At 42.5% G+C, this 23,949-nt stretch overlaps 1 protein-coding gene across 25 annotated transcripts in view; it reads right to left on the reverse strand.

Annotated features, from left to right (window-relative positions):
- Positions 1-606: 606 nt before the first annotated feature.
- The window catches only part of epb41l2 (erythrocyte membrane protein band 4.1 like 2), an 88,948-nt gene continuing 65,605 nt past the window's right edge, over positions 607-23,949 (reverse strand). For 8 of the 25 annotated variants that reach the window (XM_072677212.1, XM_072677218.1, XM_072677198.1 and 5 more), the window contains 12 exons: positions 21,289-21,366; positions 21,122-21,157; positions 19,751-19,810; positions 16,359-16,517; positions 12,980-13,096; positions 11,638-11,691; positions 10,638-11,222; positions 8,078-8,206; positions 7,345-7,443; positions 7,089-7,169; positions 5,074-5,185; positions 607-2,005 (listed from right to left, as the gene is read on the reverse strand). In XM_072677212.1, the coding sequence (XP_072533313.1) occupies positions 5,081-5,185; positions 7,089-7,169; positions 7,345-7,443; positions 8,078-8,206; positions 10,638-11,222; positions 11,638-11,691; positions 12,980-13,096; positions 16,359-16,517; positions 19,751-19,810; positions 21,122-21,157; positions 21,289-21,366 (1,503 nt within the window). In that variant the 3' untranslated portion in view covers positions 607-2,005; positions 5,074-5,080. The remainder of the gene's footprint in view (positions 2,006-5,073; positions 5,186-7,088; positions 7,170-7,344; positions 7,444-8,077; positions 8,207-10,637; positions 11,223-11,637; positions 11,692-12,979; positions 13,097-16,358; positions 16,518-19,750; positions 19,811-21,121; positions 21,158-21,288; positions 21,367-23,949) is intronic. The other 17 variants (XM_072677261.1, XM_072677268.1, XM_072677276.1 and 14 more) reach the window with 17 other exon arrangements.

The raw sequence follows: 23,949 nt of genomic DNA on the forward strand, positions 1-23,949 counted from the left end.
CTTGGAAGTCATCTGTTTGATCACCAGAAATGACATGGGCAAGGCCCCTAACCACACTCTCTGGGCACCTGTGTTCAACACAAATGATGGAAGATCCAAGTCCTATAAACTGTGAAGTGGGTTGGACTTCTTTGTCTTGAACATCCTATAGATGCTTGATTGTAATGAGATCTGGTAAATGTGACAAGTTTCTAACCACTGCATACTGGGAACACCCTATAAAACCTGACGTTTTGGAGATGTTCTGACTCAGTAGTCTAGTCACTTCACAATTTGGTTCTTGTCAAGGTGTCTCAGGTCCTTATGCTTGCCCATTTGTCTTGCTTTTAACACACCCTACTTCAACAACTGAAGGTTTTAATATTATTGCTGATCGGTGTATACTGATCTTTATGACTGTTTTGCCCTACAAAACATTTTGATTTTTACCTCATATTTCATGCAGTACAGTAATGTAATGGGTTAAGGAACAGCCAATGAATAGCTTTGTTTAAAAGAAATGAACTGCTATTGGATATTAATGTGCAGACAAAGATCAATTAATAGAACCAGATACGAGTCTCAAGAGAGAAAAACAAACAAACAAAAAAACAGATGAGACACTAATTAGAGAATAAACAAACTTTTATTTCAACAGTGTTACACAAAGAGGACAGGAGGTGGTGGTAGGTGGGCGGGGCCAAGAACACAACACAGTTACCCAAGCTGCTAAAAACAAAGGGGTGAGATTGGCGCCTCTGTTTAGCAGGGAAAGTGGGGTGGAGGAGGCAATGGAGAAAGAGAGAGAGAGAGAGAGAGAGAGAGAGAAAGAGAGAGAGAGAAAGAGAGAGAGAGAAAGAGAGAGAGCGAGAGAGAGAGAGCGAGAGAGAGAGCGAGAGAGAGCGCGAGAGCGAGAGCAAGAGCAAGAGCAAGAGCAAGAGCGTGAGGGAGTGAGAGAGAGAAAGAGAAAGATATAGAGAAAGAGAGAGCACACAAGTGAACTGGGCGCCAGACCAGAGAGGGAGGAGCTTCATTTATTTATCTACATGTAAAATATCCAACTGTGGCAATTCTATTTTTCCTGTGTATCTTTTAGCCAAAAAACCCAAAAACAAAACAAAAAAGGATGTGAATATATTAAAAATATTTAAAAGGGGCAAACCCAGCTTAGCCAAAAAAAAGAGATCTAAAATCATCAGTTTACAAACAGAATTAAAATATCAGAGAGAAAAAATCTTATGATTACTGGATCCAGAAAGTTGTTTTGGAAAAGCAAATGTGTTGAAAAGCTGCCCAGAGTTTTAGGAAATTTTCTTCATTGGAGTTCTGGATTTTCCCTAAGAGAGGTAGACAAAGTGCACCTCCCAGTGGTGGAATGTTTGTTTGTTTGTTTGTTTGTTTGACTGCATAGAGGAAGGATTGGCACTGTTGTGCGAGTAGAGGAAATAAACACTGTGCCTCCGAGTCTCACGCTGGTCCCTTACAAAGAGATTACAAAGTTAATCTGAAGTCCTGCCCAGTCTCCTGACCGGCATTATCAACCCTCCCTACCCCCTTAAAAAAATCATAAATCATTTTATATATGTACGTAAATAGACCGCCCACCGAGTTCGTATTTTACAAAGTGTTCATCCATAACTAACAGAAATTCATTAAGACTGGATAGTAAAAATTTGTCTTTTTTTTTTAAGCTTACCCTTTCCAGATCATTCCCCCTCTGACTGTGCTAGGAATGTGAATCACTACTAGAACAATAATAATAATAATAAAAAAAAATAATAATTGTAGAGCAACCGCTATCTGTTCTTAATAAACATCGGACACCAAAAAAAAAAAAAAAAAAAAAAAAAAAAAGCTAAGTGGTTCTGGTTTTTGAACGATAACGAATGCAGGTGTCCAAAGCGCCGTCACTGAGGTCTTCTCTTGTCCTCCGTCCCGAGAGACGAACACTCGTTTACTCGCATAGAGAACGGAGGGAAGATGTCTGTCCGAATGAGGCGAAGGGTGAACCTCGTGGGCTTCAGCTCTGCAAACAGAAATGCAAAAGAAAGAGAGAGAAAACGGTTTCGTTCGTTGGTGGATTGGTAATTACACAGTTAGCAGTTAGCTCTTGGACGAAGTGGTTGAGAAGCATTCTTGGTCACTCATTTCTGGTTAGCAAGATTACTTTTAATGATTAATATTAAGAGTAAACAGGCTCTTAGACTGTCTGAGTGTCGTGTTCTAAAAGTGGAATTAATGAGCGATTTAGGAGACCAGATCATGATCGGATTTCACTCGTCCACATAAAAAGCCAAGATCCCCAAGATGCACTGTGATCGGATTATGATCGGATCAATTAAACCACATTCAGAGGTGGTCACTGAAAGTTATCCATGAATCGGAAATCCGTTAATACAGATAATTATTACTGTGGATCTTACCCTCTCTCTCCCTCTCCCTCTAGTGTGCGAGTGTGGTCAGGATATATACGCTTGTGGTTTAGACAGTCCATCACCTTTTCTGATAGTCATTACAGGAATGAAAGAACCATCATTGTCCCACGGAGTTGTAGAACCCCCAGCGTTCCTCTGAACTGTTCCTCTGAACTGTTCCTCTTAAAGAGGAATTGTTGTTCACAGCAAGTAAAGCATAAACGATGTACATGCTGGTGTGCTTTGTACACCGGGAAGTAAAGCAGGATCTCATCTGGTCACAATGAGGACGCAGTTTAGTGACAAGGATCCGGTCCAAGTACACGGTTAGAAGTATAGGTGCCTTGAGGAACTTTTGGATGTTCTTCAGTTTGAAAATGTGGAACCTCTTAGTGATTTGAAGAGGTTTTTAAAGGTTCCTCAAAGCACCTTAAGAGGTTCCTCCATGATTTCAAACTGAAGAACAGCCCAAAGTCCCTTAAGGATCTTATACTTTTAACAGTGTAGATCAAGATACTATCAATATCCAAACGAATGTTAATGCCAGGTGTGAACAAGTCCCGAGATATATTACGCTAAAAGCAGTCAAATGTAAGCAAAACTCCACCAGCCTGCTCCATCTGCTTAACAGCATTAGTGTGGTTATTACTGCCGTGCTGTTTAATCAGTCATCGTCTCAAAACATCTTCCCAAATAAAGTGAATGCAGTCCCTTAACAAGCACTGCTGATGGTGACCATGTCAGGAAACCTCTTTAAGAACCAGTGAGGAAACCCAAGACTCAAAACCAGAACCTCCCTAAGAGCACAAAAAACGGGGAACTCCCAAAGAGCAAGAGGAGGAACCGCTGACCGGATCCAAAGAAAAGGGAAACGGCAGTTTCCGCACAGTCTGTAAGAGAACTGGAGAACACGACTTCACAGACTAATCTGACAAGACTCCGTGCCTTTCAGGTCGGCACTCGGAGAGACGCTGCTGTCTGTGTCAGGTCTAGAGTGCTGCAGTTACTCAGCAACACTGAACTGAAGGGACTTTGAAATAAGTGTGTAATAGAGACCAGCACCGCGAGGCCTCAGCAGTGGAGACTGGAGCTGTGAGATAAAAGACACTCAGATAAAGGTGCTCCTAACTGCTCTCAGAAAACAGTGCTGCTATTGCGCTGCATCGCAGCGGACATATCGCTGATGTTTTACATCTTATTCCAAATCATATCACAGGCCTAGCTTCTCACATCCCTGATATTAATTAATGCATTTTAAACTGTTATTCAGGACCAGACTGAGAGCCAATTATACAGACTTCAAAGAAAATGGTTATAGTGCTAAACTATTAAATGATAACCATAAAAGGTCAATGAGATTATGACAATTCCACCTTAAACGTTAAGGAATTTATCGTCATTTCGTTGGTTTAATCCCACTATTTTGTGACCATGACCACAGTGAGACGCAAGATTAGGTGATTTCAGAAAGAAGCTCCAATGCAGAAAGAAAAAAGGTTAGATGTGTCTTTTTAAGGTGCTAATTTTCTCATATTATTAAGTAGGTTAATTGAGAGCATTTTCACACCTGAAACTCCAGGTTCCACACTGCAATTTACATGGGTTGTGTGTCTCCTTAAACCTGACACTGATTGATTTGTAGAGGGGCATGTGTCTGATGTCAGTGTGTTGTCAATTTGGTGGGTAGATTAAGAGAAATAACACAAGGCTCAAGCACACGCTGGCAGACCAGCTTTCACAGTGGTCCGATTTCACTCGTGTATTAGCAGTGTTACCCAGCAGTTAGCAGAGCACCATCTATATTAGTCACGTGAGGAGAGACAGTGTTGGTATGACGTGCCAGAACACAGATGTACAGAACAGAATAGCAACTGCAAAAAAATGGAGCTTCTGAAAGTGAAAGCATCTTACATTACAGCATCTCTCGACAGCTGAGAAATCAGCAATGTTGTAATATTCTTATGAGACTTTTCTTTTACTCAGTTATGTTTTGCTTGGTTCTTTTTTACATTTTGGCCAATTGTCCACCCCAATTTTAGATATCCAATGACCCAACCCTACTCTGTCCCTATTACATGTAATGCTTCCGACACTGGGAGGGTAAGGACGGAAACGTGCCTTCTCCGACAAAAGAGCAACCAGCCACCGCTTCTCTTCGAGCTGCCGCCGATGCAACGTCACCAGGCAACAAATGCGCTCTGCGGAAAGAGCCAGGAACCCAGCTCTGATGAATCTACTATTAGACGCCTGTGCCAGTCAGCATTACACTGAAGTGATGAGGTGAGAGAGAGAAAGCCATCTTCCCACCTGGAGAAAACATGGCCAGTTGTGCTCTGTCGGGCTCCAGCTGCTGATGGCAGGCAGATCTTTTGCTTACTTTAAGCAATATTAAATGAAGTGATCTCCTTGCACTTGTAAATATTTGTGCTTGTTTCAAAAAACTATGTTGGAAGGCAGTAAAAGTGACTAGTCAGTGCAGTGGATGAAATGGCATAGAAGTCGTCGCTTTCACTTATAAATTAGTCCATTTTTGCAGTGTGCTTACCAGCCGATTCAAAACGCAACAAAAACCAGACAGACTGGGATGGATTAAAAAAATAATAATATAAAACAAACAAAACTGAATAAAGAGACGAAAGAAGCTGGCCACCAGGAAAAGCACCGGACGCCGCGTCCTTACCTCTCCTCTACTCATCATCTTCAGCCAGTTCGGTCTCCTTGTGCACCACCACGCGAGTGACGGACATGTCGGGGTGCTGCTCTTTGGCTTCCTTTATTGCCTGGGCCAAGGCCTGGCCAGCCCCAAGGTCAAACAATGAACAAACAAACAAAACCAAACAAAAACAAACACAAAGAAAGGAAAGAACTGTGTTAAAGAAAAATGAAGGACCAAACAAAAACAAAAAAAGCAACTAAAAAACTACTAAAAGCAACTAAATGGTGAAGACAGATGACGAGGGGAACACACATACACACACCAACTAACACTCTGCAATCAAGAGCGATGTCTTATGGTTGGCATGGCTATAGAAGAGAAACCAATGCCAAAGCCATGAGAATCACAAATACAGAGCGATACTGAAACATGCTTAAGTACGATCTATCAATGATGAAAGGAAGCAATTGCACCTGTCCTGCAGATACAGGGCTGCAAAATATATAAATCATGAAGGAAAGCAGAAAACGCAGGTTATAGGTCTTAACATCAAGTTTCTCAAGTCTTAACATCAACCTTAAAATCCAGGCAGAGCTTCTCCGGTCTTAACATCAACCTAAAAATCCAGGCAGAGCTTCTCCGGTCTTAACATCAACCTAAAAATCCAGGCAGAGCTTCTCCGGTCTTAACATCAACCTAAAAATCCAGACAGAGCTTCTCGGGTCTTAACAGCAACCTAAAAATCCAGGCAGAGCTTCTCGGGTCTTAACATCAACCTAAAAATCCAGGCAGAGCTTCTCGGGTCTTAACATCAACCTAAAAATCCAGACAGAGCTTCTCGGGTCTTAACATCAACCTAAAAATCTAGACAGAGCTTCACAGCTTAAGGTCTTAACATGACTTACAATAAATTGTAACTGCAAGCAGTATGTGGTTTTTGTATTAAACCCCAAACAGCTACTGCCACATAAGTCTCTCTCACCTTAAAAAAAAAAAAACAAAACAAAAGAAAATATATATATATATTTTTAATCCATTTTACTATGAAAATTCGCATACTGTGAAAAAACAGGCGTCTTGTCTTAACATGAAAATGCCACTTAACTTCTGGCATTAACAATTGGAGTTAAAGTTAAAGTATCTTTAAGCATCTAATTTTAGAGTGTAAAATGTGTGAATTATAGCTCAAACATTTGCCAACACAACCATTTAAATATTCTTGGATGTGATTAAAATATCTCTACCTAAAACACAAAACTAGAAGCTTTCTGTGTGTGTGTTTAGTGATTCCTAAGGTATTACTGAGGTTCTACACAAATCCCACCGTGATGAACAGCCCCAAGGCCTCAGTGTGCACTCTCGCACTGCGGGTGTGCGCGCGTGTGCACATGTTATGGATTTATCCAGCAGTCTGAAAATTCCACTAAGCTACACATAATCTAAACACACCCCCAGTCAGATTTCATATCTCTGAAAGGTCATGACAGCAACAACAGACCACCACCAGTCAGTAGAACCAAACCTCTAGCCCACCAGTCAAGCTCTGGTAACTATGGACACCTTTGCTAGACATGTTGCTGAGAAACACCTCTGTAACAATGATGTTTGGAAAGAAGCTGTTGTTGACGGCTATATAAAGAGCCATATTACAGAAACCAAAAACATATTACAGGGAATTTTCCTTTCATACTTGGAATAAAGGTGTTTGAAGTAGTATGTAAATACTGCTAAATAAATAATAATAATAATAATAATAATAATAAAAAATAATGTTCACCTCTTTTACAGTCCATGTATGGAAACTAAGCGGCAAAACCAGCATATCGTTTTCAATATTCTAATGCCACAAGAACCAACTCCAACATATATCCACCCATCCAGCTCAGTTGAGCTGCACACATTTGCTCTGCAGTTCTCATGAGAATTTCAGCTTTTTGACAGAGTGAGTGCATTTAAAATAGAAGAGATACCAGCAGTATGGCACTGCAGGAAGAAGGTGAGGACCAGAAATTTCAATCAGGTGCTCCCAAAGCACTCACCTGGTCATGATCGATGTCAGAGTCGCCAGTAATGACAATGCGTTTTTCAATCCGAGTCTCTGACAGCCCGCCTTTTAGTGTCTGACAAACAAAACAGCACAAAAAATAACCCTGTCAACAAGTTATTTAACCTCTTTAACCCCTTTTCATGGGTCCGTATGACGGTTCATAATTACAGAACCGACAGATTAGTTTCAAAGCAGTTGAACTAAGCAAATTAAGATCACAGTAAGTAAGCAGTGATGGTGTGTGTTACCTTGGTAATGTGTGTAGTTGTAGTTGTACACAGTGACTCTGAGGTGATGGTTTGGGCGGTCATTAGAACGCCTGGCTCTCCGTCACCAGCACCGTCCAACTGTCAATCAAACAACAAAAAACAATGTACAAAGAACCTCAAAATGGACAAATTCTTTAAATAGACCCCACTAAACAGACAAATACGTATTAAATCTATACTTAAGTACAGAGACTAAACCCAATCTCAGACTAAAGTACAGGGACTAAACCCAGTGGCAAACTACAGTACAGAGACTAAACCCAGTGGCTAAACTCAGTGTCAGACTAAACCACAGGGGCTAAACACAGTCTCGGACCAAACTACAGGGACTAAGCCCAGGGTCAAACTACAATACAAAGACTAAAATCAGTCTTGGAATTATCTACAGAGACTAAACCCAGTGTCAGACTGAAGTACAGAGACTAAACCCAGGCGTAGACTATACAACACAGACTACACCCAATGTCAAAATAAATTACAGAGACTAAACCTAGTGTCAAACTAAAGTACAAGGACTAATCCCGATGCCACACCAAAGCACAAGGACCAATCCCAGTGCCACACCAAAGCACAAGGACCAATCCCAGTGCCACACCAAGGCACAAGGACTAATCCCAGGGTCACAATAAAGCACAATAAAGAATAATCCCAGTCATGGACTAAACGACTCAAACGGACTCAAACTATTGAGAGCTCTGACTGGGGTCAGTACCTGGGCAGCTTCGTAAGTGATGGTCTTGGTTTCCGTGTGAACGATCGGAACCTCCTTGGTGGCAATCTCAGTCTTTTGAGCCGCAAACGTGTCTGAAATGGTCACCATCTCTGTCTTCACCACCGGAGGCTACAGGTGAAGTGCAGAGGGTCAGTTACTTAGTAACACACACACACACACACACACACACACACACATACACATACAAAACACACAAACACACAAGGTAGAAAACATGGCAAACACTCCACGGATCGGTGGGATCATGCTTTAGAAAACAAAACCAAAACCCAGCGCCACAAACTAGAGATCTTTGGTGAGATCATGCAAAAATAACAAAACAAAAAACATGCAAACTAAAACAGCAAGCCTACAAACCAACCAACCAGCCAACAAACAGCCTTCTCAAAAGCTAAACTTTGGTAGTGCCTTGATGGGCAGTGCTGCAAACTAGAGAAGCAGGCTGAAAAGTAAACAAACAAACAAACAAACAAATAAGCTGTAACAGATGGCGATCTTTGGTAGAGTTTAAGTGCAGCTGCTTAAACTGCAGTTTTGGCTTCAGTGCTATTGTTGTGGGGGTGAATGGATACAAAATCAACATAACACACAGCAATACACACACACAATGTGTCTTTGGCGGACGGCTGTGACTCCTCTCAGCCAGTCATGGCCAGCACACACTAGCTTATAGCTTAGCACATACATGCACATCGAGACCAACATGCACCAAGCAGAAAACACCGTTCACAAAAGTGCAACACACACAGATATACACTACATGCAGCAGCCTACGCTAACTCCCCAAGCAGCTTCCCTCACAACACTGTGACGACGGTGTGTGTATGTGGGTTTGAGTGGACATCAGTGAAAAGTTTGGGCTCCCCTGACTGATCATATTAGACATATGTTATGCCTAATTTGCAAATAAACAGTGATGTTTGAACTCTGAGGCATTTCATTTTTTCCCCTCCTGGCAAAACAGCTATTAGTTACTGTTACACAGAAGACTGAGGGTTTAGTGAATCCACCTACGCCCTAATTACAGCCTCCATTCTTTTCAAGAGACCCACTTTCAGTGTTTCTGAAGGAGAAAGTTCTCCAGTTCAGCTGCTCACTTTTCTACTCTTCCTAAACACAATCAATGACGGTAAGGTCTGTGGGCATCTGCATGGAGATTTCTCCCACACCTGACATTGAGGTCTAGACTCTGGGGGTGGTCTGCCTTTGATCGCCTCAGAAATACATTACATGGACAAAAGTATTGGGACAGCTGCTCATTCACTGTTTCTTCTAAAAAAACAAAAAATCAAGGGCACTACCAAAGAGTGCATCCTGCTTTTATTTGAGTTTTCTGCCTCTAGCATTGCTGTGAGGGCTTGATTGCATTCACTGACAAGAGCGTTAGTGAGGTCAGAATGCTGGATGATCACCAACTCATCCCAATAGTACTGGATGGAGCAGCATCAATCATTCCACAGAACACAGTTCTGCTGCCAATAGGTTCAGGTTTCTCTGCTCCAGAGAGTCCCATTCTGTTGGCAATACTTCTGTACTGTGACTTGGCAAGCTGTGTGTGTGCGCAGTTGCACAGCTGAGCAATATGTGAAGGTTTCGCTCTATGAACAGGCGTGCCCAAACTTTTGACTGCACAGCAACAAAAAAAAAATAAAAATCTTGGCAAGTGAAATCATGTTATAATCTTGCCTAAACATCTACTATTTCCCATCATGAAATTAATGCTAAGTCAAATTAAATAAAATTAAATAAAATAAATTAAAAATAAAATGTATCAGCCAATACTTGGAATAAAAAATCTATGTAAAAAAAACAAGTTAATATTCTTACAACAGCCTCAAAATGAGAAATATTAGATTTAGGTCAGATTACAGATGATGTCCCATGTTCAGAGCTTGTTTATGTACTGTGTTCATGTGTGTGTCTGTGTGTGTATGTATGTATGTATAGACATGAATGAGATGAAATTTGAACAGCTTCAAATGAAAACAGGTGAGTGATGAAATGATAGGAATGGAACAATTACACAGACTGCGAGTAAATACACACCGAAACCGGCAGCGAATACAGCGGAATACTGACGACGTGTCCGTGTTAGTGTTTTACTGGCTTTAGTGATGTATTTATGTTTGGGTCAGTGTGTTTTATTGGCTTGGTAGTGTATGTTAGTAAGTTAGAACATATTTACGCGTGTATTCTTGTGTCTTTACAGCTTTAACAATGTAACTGTGTTTTATTGACTTTCACATCTGAACATTTATGGAAGCGTTTATGCTGTATCAGCTTTCCTGTACGACTCGCACGGAATTTGCTTAAGGACGAGGCCAGCACTTTGTATATGCGAGAGCGAGAGTGAGAGAAAACTTTCTCTGCGCTCCACTGGAGGTCAGGCAGGGAGCGGTGGCGGCGGCAGAGTGATGGAGGGATGGTGGAGGAGGAAGAGAAGAGGAGGAGGAGGAGAAGAAGAAGAGGAGACAATTTGTTTTTTTTTTTTGTTTTTTTTTGTTTTTTTTGTTTTATGGTTTCATTCAGCCACATTTACCTCCGAGCAACAGATCACCTGTGGCACGCGATCCGTTTCTGTGTGAGATGCGTCGCCGTTGATGATGCAAGGCTCTGCCTCCTCCTCTTCTTCAGCAACAGCGCCCAGAGCGGGCGGGACTTCCTCGCCATCCTGGGCGTGGCCATTGGGCGCTTTATCTGGAGTCACCAACGTTTCCTCTCCAGACGCTCTCTCTTCTTCGTTCTGTTGCTTGACAACCGCCTCCTCTTTGTCAGTTGTTTCAGGCTCTGAGACCGGCTGTGGCTCTGTCTGAGTAGGCGGGGCTTCCTGGCTTGGCTCCTGCTCCTCCTCCGGCTGTTCTTGGATGTGGTGGGCGGAATCGGAAGGACTCTGTGGGTGGAACTCTGCCTCCTCTTCGCTCTCGCTGTCCGAGGAATCGCTCTTTTCTTCGTCCTTCGCCTCTGGCACTTCCTCAGTCACCGGTGTGACTGTAGCGGTCACTTCGGGGGCGGAGCTCTTGGGCTTGGCGGCTTTGACCACCTCCTCGATAACGACGGTCTCTTCCACGACCTCTATGACTTCGGGCTGACCATTAAGCTCGGAGATCGGTTTGTCCTCCGCGCTCTACAAAACGGGACAGCAAAAACAATAAACAAACAGACAGACAGACAAGCAAACAAATAAACAAACAAGGGATGGAGAGAAAAAAAAAAACACTACAAAAATGTAAACAATGACCACACAAGCAAAAACCAACTAAAAGAGAAACACAGACTATGGGAGGTAAAACTAGCACAGTCAACAAGCAAACACAGATGGCTGAAAATAGAAGATGATGTCTCGATGAATATGAAGACATGGTTGAACGAGAGATGGAGAGAATGAGAGATGGAGAGACAGCATGTGGATGGTCGAGCTCAAGGCATCTGCAATGGAATGAGAATGAGAAGGAGTGCGTGTTTGTGTTAGTTGTGGAGTTAGGCGTGTGATGGTGTGTTAGGCTGTCGTTCGATTGACATTCGGCTGATAGATTGACCACCTGGCCGGCGTTGCTGCTCTCAGATGGGGCGCTCTCGGGGTCGCCGCTGCCTTTCTGTGGGAAATAAAAGGTAACCAATAGCAAGGGTCACTCTCACACTCTTTCTGAAGGTTAATCTACGTCTCGGCATGGCAGAAAGCCGGGGTTAAACCAGCAAACAAACAAACAAAAGCAATGGCTGCCACTTTCTGTCCCCTCACACACACACAAAGCAAAGAAGGCAATGCCACACACTTAAAGCAGACACACACTCACACACAAAGCAATAATGATGAGGATGACCATCAAATCAAATATTAGATGTTTATGTCCAGTCTCTAAGATTAACCTCAGAAAAGCCTAGCTGTTTTTAAGCTGTGCTAGCATACTTTAGTCCATGTTTGTAGATCACAGTGATTCATACAGTGTCAGACACCACACAAACAAGTCTGTACGAGATGACTGAACAACTCTGAGATGAGTGTCTGATGACTTAGGAGTGCCAACTGGTGGAGCATAAGCTTTCATTACTCGTTAGCTAGATTAGCTTTATAGCCAGGCAATCATACACATTAAAATGCTTCCACATATTCAGCTAAGCAGCTTTTAAACTAATTAGCCTCACTCCGATTACCTTACATGCGTAATGCAGCTTTGTCTGGACAAAACCCAACATCTCATCACAAGATTTTTGGAGACGTCCCAATTAGCACTAAAACATGAGCTCATTTAAAGCAGAAAAGAAGAAAAGAGCCCTAAATAACTGTCAACACTCTGAGATGATGACAGTGTTTCACAGCTTAAAACACCATGCTACTACACAGGCAGTCCCTGTAGGAAAGTCCCTGTGGGCTACAGGGGTATAAAGCCCCCCCAGTACTGAGTTGTGGAGCAGTGGAGCTCTGGAATGATGGTTGGTGCTCCATCCAGTACTTTTGGGATAAGTTGGGTAGTTTGGGATGAGGTGGGGGTGACCATCTCCCAACATCCTGATCTCACTAATGCTCTTGTCGCTGAATTCAATCAAATTCTCAAAACAACGCTCCAAAATAATAGAGACTTAATAATAGAGATTTTGTTTCCTGGATTTCAGAAGAATCCTGAATAAGCAGGTGTCCCAATACTTCTGTCCATATGATGTATATGATTAATATGGAACTAAAACAGCATCAAAAAACAGTATATATATATATATATCATTTTAATAGAACTACAATGGCAGATCTGGACATGAACTTCTTTTTGAGAGAAAGAGCGAGAGAAGAAGAGCGAGAGAACGAGAGAACGAGAGAACGAGAGAGAGAGAGAGAGTAAGGACAAGCGAGCAGGTGACTGGAGCGGGTTTAGGTTTATTGTGGAGCACCTCAGAGGCAGCTGTAAGAGCGCTCTCTGCTGGAGCGGCAGCGGTACTGCAGGAGCCAGCCAGGCCAGTGAACCGGGCTTTACTCAAAAACAGAGAAGTTAACTCCTCTTCTAAACTCTACATACACACAGCACAGGGGCAGGGGCGGGGTGGAGAGAAGGAGAAGAAGGAGGAGGAGGAGAGAAAAGAGGGAAGAGAGGGAGACGAACCCACAAAAAGAAAGAGAAAAAGAGACAGAGGAGAAGTGCTTCCATCAGAGAGAGTAAACACAGCTCATCTACCAGCATTTAATACACATACAAAGAGACAGCAGCTGTAACCCTTAACCCTCAGAATTCAGCAGTACAGTCATGCTGGAGTCTATTATGTATTACGATCTGATGATTTTTATCATTATTATGGTGTCTACTTATATCTTGTTTATCAGGAATCAGTAGAACCTTCCTTTGCAGCCTGTCAAAACAGAAAAAAACGTGCAAGACTCTAGTGCACCTGTCTATGCAGAATGTAAACTAAATGTCAGCATTGTAATTAATATGTAATAACATTTTAACACTAGCACAATGACTGTAATTACTGTACTTCTAAGGGTTAAACACCAAACACTACATCACTACTAAAACAATACACTGAACTAGAGTATGAAAGGAAAAGAAAAGGTAAAGAAAAAGGGGGAAGAGAATTGAATATAAGAGAAGGAAAGAAAGAGAGCAACTGAATGAGAGAAACCAAGAGAAAGGAAAATAGGAAACAAGAAAAAAGAACAGAAAGACAGAAAAGATAATAAAGAAAGAGGGAGAGAGGGCGACAGAGGAAGAGAATAACAGAGAAAGCGCAATTGAGTGAAAGAGGGAGAAAGATAGTGTGAGAGTGAAAGAGAGTGAAAGAATAAGAAAACGTGAAAAGGGGAAAAATGGAGAAAGTGTGTGAGAGGGAAGGACAGAATGAGAGAGAGAGAGAGAGAGAGAGAGAGAGAATCACACAAATATGCAGCAGCCTATAAAACCATGTGAAGCAGCAGAAACTAGGTGAAGAGGTGCAGCAGAGTGAAAAGGTGGAGTGTAAACTTGTCAGCAAATTGAAAAACATTCGTGCTCTATCTCTCTTTCGTGCACGCACACACACACATCCATATGGCGGGCAGCCAATCAGCATTTGACTGGAAACTGGAGCTTGAATACTGCAAAGAAAGCAGATTAAATAAACTAAGCATCACTGTGGGTTAACAACCCTCAGAGGGGACTAAAATGAAAAGTAGAGGGTGAGAAAGTGAGCAAAAGTAAACACGGCAGACAACTGCAGCTCCTTCCAGCCCAAAGTGAGGAAAAAAGCCTCTCTCTCTCTCACACACACAGACACACACACACACACACACACACACATTATAAACACAAGCACAATAAATCACTTTTAAAGGAATACATCAACAGGTTTCAGCCTCACCTCCGTCTATAGCACAGAGCCAATTACCACAGAATGTCGCATCGACCTGAACTTACAAAAGAACAGAAAACCTGCAGACTCCGACCTCACTTACAACAGACGTCAATGAGCAGATGCTTCAGCAGCCCGAGCAGTGCAGCAACCCTACACTGTGAACCTAGAAAAGATGTCAACGGGCCGCGGCTGAAGTGAGTTACCAATCAGCAGCTTTTCTAAGCCCAGGGAAATGGAAATCATTATCTGTGCTAATCCACTGTACGCCATAGACGCAGATGAGGTTGAAAAATGTCCTTTAAGCAATTAAAAAAAAAAATAATAATAATAATAATAATAAATACTGCGCAGACGAGCACAAAACCGAAATAAACAATTACATACAGAAAAGGACATAATGATCAAACAACATTCATTGGAGAAGGAACACAGCAAAATAAAAGAGAATAAAGCAAGAAAAGAAACACGGTCCACAATGAAACTGTGCAGGAAAACAGAACAGAAGATTCAGCAAAGCTCTCAGGAACCAATCAGAGCGGAGAGAACGAGACAGAATCAGGAGTGAGCTGAAAGTCTTTCTTTAACATTTAAACAATATAACTGAAAAAAGAATAAAACCGCTGGTCAACAGGAGCGTGACAGCACCCCCTAGCTTAAGTTAAATGAAAGTGCCGCAAAGCTGCCCAGAAGTTGAACAGCTTTGAAACATAGAATGTGGTCATGTGAAAGTGGGGATTATGGGTAGTGTTTTCAAATCTGACCGCTGTAATGATCAGGTGGCGTGTTTATAAAACAGAATTACTATTAAGAAGGATTTCTCATTAAGCTATAATTGTCTTTCATTATCTATATTTCCTAGCTTCGCTTAAAAAGGTAACTTTGAAGGAATTTCACAATTACTCTTGGCTCAAGTCTTTAAGGTTTAATGTTAATAACTGACTCAGTCCTGCAGATTAAAGGAATAGTTTGTTTGTTTGTTTTAAAACAAACAAACAAAAAACATAGTTATGGAGTCTATCAGCCAAGACATGTTTGATATCTGACGTGTGTTTCTTTAGTTTACAACAGGAGATGCTAGGCTAATGTTGCTAACAAACACAGCTCTTGGACTGTCACAAATAATACCTTTGTAAATATTCTCCATGTATATATTTCAAATCTATCAAAAAGTTACATAAACTAATTTAAAAACAGTGATTAGATTATTAGGATAAGGTGTCTATGCTATTGTTATTAAAATGTCTGCTAAAACTGGATCTACATTATCAACCCCACTTTAAGTACCCCACTTAAGACCCCACTTAATAAGTACTATTTGGCTTTCAAACTGAACCACAGAGCACTGAGGGATACCGCATACCGTGCTGAGGTGAAAGAGGTTCTGGTTACTCCACCATTCAGCTCTGTGGAGTTGTTCACTGCAATGTTAGCATAGCATCTCCTGTTGTAAACTAAAGCAGCAGACATCAGATATCAAACAAGTCTTGGCTGATCGACTGCATCTGGGGTCAGTGATCAATCATGATGCATGATATTTCAGCAAACCCTTTCCTTAAAGGGTTAACGTCAGTCAAGTTAGAACAGTGCTGTCCGTGATCACCTTCTATACAAACGTGTAAAGACTGGATGCCAATCTGCATCATGCACATTTTAATTTCTATAAATGATAAGAAACCAAGCCTCATGGCTCAATCTGTCTGCTTGATTTGATTTGATGGCTAGCTGTGTCATCTGACAGTGACTGCAATATAACACCCAATCAGAGAGAGGAGGAAAGCCCATCTCCTCCCACAGAAAAACAAGAAAGAGACAGACTCAGAAACCAGGAATAAAGGAAAAGGAGGAGCTGAGCATGCAGGTTGAGCAGCCGACGGAGCCTGCACCGCGTATCCCAGCGCAGAAGCTCACACACACACACGCACACACGCACACACACACGTACCCCTTGCGCCTGCAGCCGCAGGCCGGTAGCGGGACTGCCAGTCAGACGCTTTTCCCACTGACTGGGCCGGGGCTCTGGAGCCGCCTCCATAAAACTGCGCTTTAGCTCGCTAATGCTAGCCTGATGCTTCAAAACATCCTCCTGAGTCTTATCCAGATCCTAAAGCGCCCACAGCACCCAGCGGCAGGGGACAGGTAGGGGGAAAGGAGGGTGGACAGGAGAGGTGGGGAAGGGGGACCAAGATCCAGGACATTAGTATGAAAATACACAGTCAGAGTGCACTGCAAATCCAAACGTCTAGGTTTTAAACACTCCTGTAACACTTTTTACTTGACTGTAACATCACATTAGTAACGGTATTAAAGGGCCCCCATCCCTTTATGTGAACTGTATGTACTGGTGATGGACATTTAAAAACCTTACCCATGTTTATATACTACAAACTTCTATTAAAAAAGTGAAGGACCAAAGAGGTGTGTTTAGGTGGGTAGTAAAACACGTAAGTGTTAAGTGCACACTGGAAAAAGTGTTACAGCAAACTTAACAATAAATAAATAAATAACCAAGAAACCCTAAATGTCTGGATTTGAAGAGCAGATTGTGTGCCAAGCCTCACTGCTGGACCAACAAACAAATAGTGATGAAGCCTGATGCAGACGACCAGAACTGCTGAAGTTCACTGGGCTCTCATCTTTATTTTCAATTCACAGATTTCTTAATTATTTAGTATTAAAGTTGGCAAAGCCAAAAATGAACTATTCTTTAAGTTGGCCTGGATAAAGAGCAGCTAATCTACTAAAATATGTAAATGTAAACTGGTAAATGTAAAATAAACTGGAACGCCTGGAAGCACTGACATCTTCATGGCCAGCTACAGGGACCAAGAATATAACACAAACCAAAAAAGGAAAAAGAACCTTGGTCTTGTGTAGTCCTAACTGAAAAGTTACCCTGGCAGTTTCGAGGGAGGTGGTTTTGAGTTTTGCTTCGTGCCCTAGCTGACATTTTAGCACATGGGTTGAATATTCTGCTTCCCATTTAAAGGAACTAGTTAGCAATGTCAAGGCGGTTTACTTATTTATTAGCAGTTTTAGACTTGGCTTGAAAATTAAATTTAAATTCACTATATATCCAAATGTTTGTCAACAACACTTCTAATGAATGCGTTCAGCTACTTTTAAGTTGCACCTATTGCCATTTTCTTTGCCACTAGAACAGTAATAGTAACACGAAGCAGTGAAACAAGGCTTTCTAGAACGATGGAGCTCCATCCAAAACCTTTGGAATGATTTGGGGAGTTGGGGATGAGGTGGTGTGGTGATCATCCAACATCCTGACCTCACTAACACTCATGTCACTAAATGCAATGAAACACTCATGGCAATGCTCCAAAAGTGAAAAGTCTTCCCTTGAGGGTAGAGACAGTAATGAGCAGGTGTCCCAATTTTTTCAGCCATGTAGTGCACTTCCTCTCCATAAATGCAAAGGAAAGAAGTTAAGAAGGTTTGAAACATCTAAATAATTTCAACTACCTAATAGCTAGAAGTTGCTAATTAGTTTGCTATGAAAGTCTTAAGCTAACACAGCCTGCTAGTTGTGTTTTTTTTTTTTTTTTTGGGCGGCGGGGGGGGGGGTCATTGAATTTAATCAAGTACTTACTTTTATTCACATAACTGTAGCCAACAAAACATCCTCTTGTAACATCACTACCTTAAATACTACCCGAAATAAATAGTTTATGCTGGTCTAGTGATGGTTGACAAGCATCAAGAGTTGTACTTTTTATTATTATTATTTTTTTTTAATTGTCTGTTCTTAACACGGAAGATGAAACGCTAGCATACAGCAATTTACGCTTTAATGCATCAAATAGCTCAAGAAATCTCTTTTTTTTTTTACATTTTCCTTTAAAAATGATTAATTTAGGCCGCTGTAGTTGTCGTCAGTATGTCAGTGCTTGGAGTCCAAGAGGAGACAGAGCCTGAACTGTGTTCAGGACATTTTAGAGCTGCAGAATTGAACGCCAGGGGTTTTCCGGAAATTTGAAGGGCTATAAATAGAAGTCAGAGAAAGCGGTTGGATAGGCGCCATGGCAACAGGTAGTTCAGTAACATCCAGCCTCCAATTAAAAGCATTAAATCGTGCCCTCCGGCCAACCTGGAGGAAAATGTCTCCTGCCGAACAGACTCAAAATCCAATTATTCTACTTCAGTCGTTCAGGAGAGCACAGCCAATTAAACAGCAGTGAGACGAGGCGTACAGGCTTTGTTGATTCCCAGTGCAGTGCCGCAGCACTCCTGAGCATGTAACACACACAGACACACACAATCCAGCTAGAGAGCAGCTACAGGGGCTGGACAATTCATTTTGAGCCACAACACTGGACTCTAAATCAGTTCAAATAACACTACAAAATCAGCCTTGAAACGGTTATAGGGCCTTCACACACCAAGCTGACTGCCATCCGTTATCGTAGTGTGTCCCGCATTGCTACAGCAGAGCTCATTTAATACATCAGAGCTCAAGCCAATTAGTGCAGGAATAACATTATACTATAACAACCCCTCATTCACAGTGCTGAATGGCCAGCATTCCTGCTACCGGAGGGCTGAGTTGCTAGTTAGCTAATCCTTCACTGATGTCATGAATGTACACAAGACAGTGTGTACAACATGACAGCACTAATACTGAAGTGGAAGCATTCTACACATATGCTAATGAGCCTTTCATGACAACAGACAAATCTAGAGAAGCATTTCTAAAGGCTTATGACCACACCCACCACTTGTGGAGGTGAAATTACATCAGCACGGACTAAGATAAGTCTAACTGATGCTCGTTGATGCTTATGTCAGTTCTCTTAAGTAGGTGTATTCTGTTGCTAGCACTCCAAAGTCAAGTCGGTGTGTGAAGGTCTTTAGAGCGTTTTACAGGACAACATGCTTCTGTTTGTAAGGACTGTGCCTGTAGTTGACAGCTCTCTAGCTTCAGCATGTGTGTAATTAACTCTAGGTCAGTAATGTTAAGTTCCCAAACCAAACACACGTGATCACAATAAAAAATTTTTTAAAAAACGCCCACAGCAACTGAAGCAGGAAAACAAACCTGTTTGGTTAGGGAAACAATATTAGTTGGAAAATAATAAAGGATATAATTTTTGATAAAAAATAAAAATATATAAAAAGACCAATCACATTCCAAGTCATTGTGTTTCCACCCACAAGCATGCACCCACTGCAGCATGCAGAACACACAGCCTAAAGAGAATGAGAGTGAAGGGCAGCCAGAGAGAGCCAGAACACAGGTCCGAAATTCATTCTGATTATCTATAGTGTTCATTTGTTGTTTTCGGTTCTGTTGAAAAGCCCCCGATGGATGGGGATGATACGAACCTCCAGCATTAGATTGCTATGTCTCACATATATATTCTCTCCCTGCACTCTCAGCTTGCTCTGCAGAGTCAAAAACAAAAACCAGACACAAAAAAAAGAACAAAAAAAGAAAAAAAGTTGGCAATGAAAAATAAAGAAAAACAGCCAAATCCAAACCAGGAGTGAACACAATCAAACCCAAATGCAACTGGGCACCTGTTCAAACCTCCAATTACAGAAATAACAGATACATAACTGTATTGCTCCTGATATAAAGATAACCACACAGCACTTGACTTGTTCGTACTGACCCAAAAGCTAATAGTTTTCCTTTTTTTCCCCCAAATATCTCTACATAGTTGGGGATGAGATGAACACAGAGTGGGGTTTGGTGGGAAACAGTTCATTGTAGAGGCAGTTACTGGTTCTTTACAGTGGTGATGATGTGAAGCAGGATAGACGGAGTGTACATGACAACACAAATGTAGACGTCAATCTCCTTAAACGTCAAATGAGTTTTATATGGACTGCTGCAGGAGGTAAAAATTAGTTTTCTCTGCCAAAAATGGACCATAGAATCTTATCAGAAGTATGATACACAGTGTCTTAGACAGCATATTCATAACACATTTGGTTTAATAACTTTGTGAGGGAGTTTATAGAGCAGGGGTGTCCGATCTTACCCGCAAAGGTTTTCATCCCAGCCAAGCCAAAGCACATGTGATCAGTTGTTGAAGAGCTGCTAACTGATTAAACAATTGGAATCAGGCGTGTGGCTGGTTGTTATGAATGAAAAATGCTGCCACACTGGCCCTTAGCGGATAAGGCTGGACACTCCCGTTCTAGAGGCATTGCACTCTTCATACGTTTGGTTCTATTCACCACCACTGTGAACAATTCTGACTGGGTAAGTTTCTCTAGAACGGAGCGTTTCACCCCAAACCCACCCTGAACGACTGTGCTTGCATATTAACCTTTAAATTAGGCAGAAAAACTGAAACATGTTAGTTGGGGTAAGGGAACACAGGGAAGAGGTGAGTAAATAGTCATTTTTTTCATTATTATTATTATTTTTTTTTATACAGACTTTTAAGTTGACGATCTACAAACTCAGTTCTGGTGTATGGAAGGCAGTGCTGATTACAATAACAATGAGCAAACCAGAGTTAGTGGAGGTTTGGACAGGTCCTTCCTCACAGCACAAAAAACAACAGTTCTCAACAAATAAGCAAAGTATAAAAGAAATAGCCAAGAAACCAAGAGCACAGCACCCAAATCAACACAAAAGACTGAAATGATCAAAAATGAGCCTCACTGATTTCCAACCCACACAACAGGTAAATCAAATCAAACGATTCATTAAACCATCCGACAATTAGCAGGTCAATTAACCTTGGTTTCAGAGGAATCGGCTCCGTCTTTTCCGGTCTGTTAGCACGATTGGAGGAAAAAGGCAACAGTTAGTTGGAAACACAGCCTGCCACTCATTCGGATACTGGTTTTTCTTTTCTTTCGTATTTGTAAAGCTAGAGAGGAGCATGCTGGCAAGGTTTGCAGACCTCAAACGGCAGCTCTGCTGTGACTGCGGCGGCTGCTGCGCCCTCGCCAGGCTCCGCCTCTTCCTCCACCTGTGGACTCTTGATTGGTGGAATGGTGGACGAATTATTGGGAGGAAAAATAAAAAATAGGATGAAATGGATGATGGGAAGGCCTGATTGTCCAATAAGAACACGCACGAGATGCCCTGAGCTCAGGGATTGGCTAATCAGATTGTGAAGGAGACGGGGCAAGGTCAAGTGCATGCTGGTTGGTTGAAGCACGTATTTCTGTGCGTGTCCATAGTTGTACCCTCCAAAAGGATATAGACCTGATCTGACCTGATCTGCCAAGGGAAAAAAATTATTAAGTACCTGGAGGAGAGTGTGCTATAGACTGGTCCACCTGAATATAGGTCACTGTTGAGTACTGGCTATGGTGTTTACTCAATAAAGATTTATATATACGGTCATGGCACTGGCTGAAGATTGTAGGTCAAATAAAACTATTAAAAAAAAGCCATTAAAGGGGTCATTTATTATGATTTATTTTTAGTAAAATAATAAACTTAGTGTACATGTCCACAATTGTGAAAGCGCTCTGGTTTCTATGCTCGCTAACAGCGTGAATGAGACTAGAAGGGAATGGGCTATAAATAGACTCCCTAAGGAATGCTGAGAAAATTGATGTTAAAAAAGGAAGCTGACCCCAGGCTGAGGCAGAGAGCGAGAGAGCGAGCGAGCACAGAATATCTGGTGGAGAGAGGATAAAGGTAGTGGGAGAGAGGGTATTAAAATAAGAGCGGTACAGTGTGCATAGCAGGGTTAGCAGTGAGGGAGGAGAGTGCATGGGTATAGTCACACACGTGTGCAGTGCTTAATTTGTAAATCAATTTGCCAGAGCTCACAGAAAAAGGCCAGCAGGTGCCCGAGACTAGAGCACAGCGTGCTTTTAACGTCACAGCCCTGTGCTAAATTTAGCCTTTGCTTGAATCCTCAGCGGGCTACGAGTGATTCTTATTGAGGGTGCCTAGTGTGATCTACGAGAAAGAGTCAGATTCAGGCCAGGATCAGCGCTGGCTTTATTAGCCCCAATCCCTTTATTTAAAGCAACTGGAAATGTGACAGTGATTTGTCAGGCAAGCAACATAGCAAAATCTGGTTGTATGAAATTTCAAATATGGGATTGGGCCTGGTATTGGGTATGGATAGGGGCAAAAACCCCTCCCTGTTGGCATCCACAAGCGCAACACCAGCACTATGAGCATTACTACAACCTTCAGCTTAGAACAGGGTAACAGGATTTAAGTTCATGTTATGCTCTACATGTGGTGTTGATGAGGGTTTTACAGAAATACTACCCCATTACTGTCAATATTGGCCCATCTGGTGAATATTTAGGCAACTAATTTCCTAGTTAGCTGCTAACTGCAGTCAGTCCCATTCTAAAGAAGGAGCAGACGGAAATACGAACAGAAGAGCTTGTGATGCTCAATACATTGGCAGTATTACGAAAGCTCAGTCTACACACACACTTTCCGTTGGCTTACTGGTTGTTCTTCGCTGGGGTGGGGGGGCTGCCTGGAGGAGTCACCATGATTGACAGATTGACTATAGAGACTGACTATAGAGGTGTCTGATATGTAGCGTTTTTTTTTCTTTTTTTCAAGTGTTTCACTCAGCAGCCAACTGAAAAATTAAGTCAGAGGCTACTAAACGATGCTTAGTATACGCAGCAGGACGAGGTACTGCTCAAGTCATTTTTATTTTATTTGAGAATAAATTTTTAATATCTGAAGCTGGACTACAGACATCTGGCTCATAATGCAAGGAGCTCCGGCACAAATTAAGCGCAACACACAGGCAAGGCGGGTGGGGGTAAACATCTGCGTCAGTTTTAAGCAGCAGGGTCACACGTCTCCTCCGGAGAGGTGACTTCCGCCTTAACCTCACCAGGGCAAAAGCGCGTGTGGGTTTTGGGCTCTAGATAACACAGTGACACGGCCAGCGGCAGCGCCAAGGCCAGTGAGAGCACCACCGAGTGGAAGGCAGAGAGGAAAACAGCAAAGATGAGAAGGAAGGAGGGCAGCAGGGAGGGCGAGGACAGAGGCAGGTAGCGCTGCACTCGCTCAGGCAGCAGGGCGGCGCACTCCTCCGGCAGGCACGGCAGGCTGATGTAGCCGTCTTCGTCCAGCAGAGTGGGCAGTCGCAGACCTTTAAGCAAGGCCAGGAGGGTGGAGCCTACCCTGGGGAAGGCTCTGGAGGAGCCTGGGGTGGGGTGAAGCTCAGTTGGGTCAGAAAAGTCAGTGCCCCCTGCTGGAGTGGAGGATGGCATGGACAGCATGCTGTCGACGGGTAAAGTGGCGTAGTCCGCAGGGACTCCAGGATTCTCAGGGTTTCGGGGGTTCCCAGCGTTGTCGTGGTCACCAGCCACCCAGGCAGAGGGGTCAGAGGGGTCAAACGTAACATCGGGGTCGTCCTCTGAGATGTCGGACAGGACGTCCAGTTCGGAGATGGTGTCCAAGGTCGGGGGAAGCGAGGAGAGGGAAGACGACGAAGGGGAAAACGGGAACATGAAGAGAGACTGCATGTGTGCGAGAGGTGGTTGCCATGAAAACCCATATAAGGCCATGCAAGGGGTGAGCGGACGGAAGCAAGGAAGAGAAAAACGAAAGGAGGTAGGGA

The sequence above is a fragment of the Salminus brasiliensis genome, chromosome 1, assembly GCF_030463535.1.
Source record: "Salminus brasiliensis chromosome 1, fSalBra1.hap2, whole genome shotgun sequence".
NCBI classification, from domain to species: domain Eukaryota; kingdom Metazoa; phylum Chordata; class Actinopteri; order Characiformes; family Bryconidae; genus Salminus; species Salminus brasiliensis.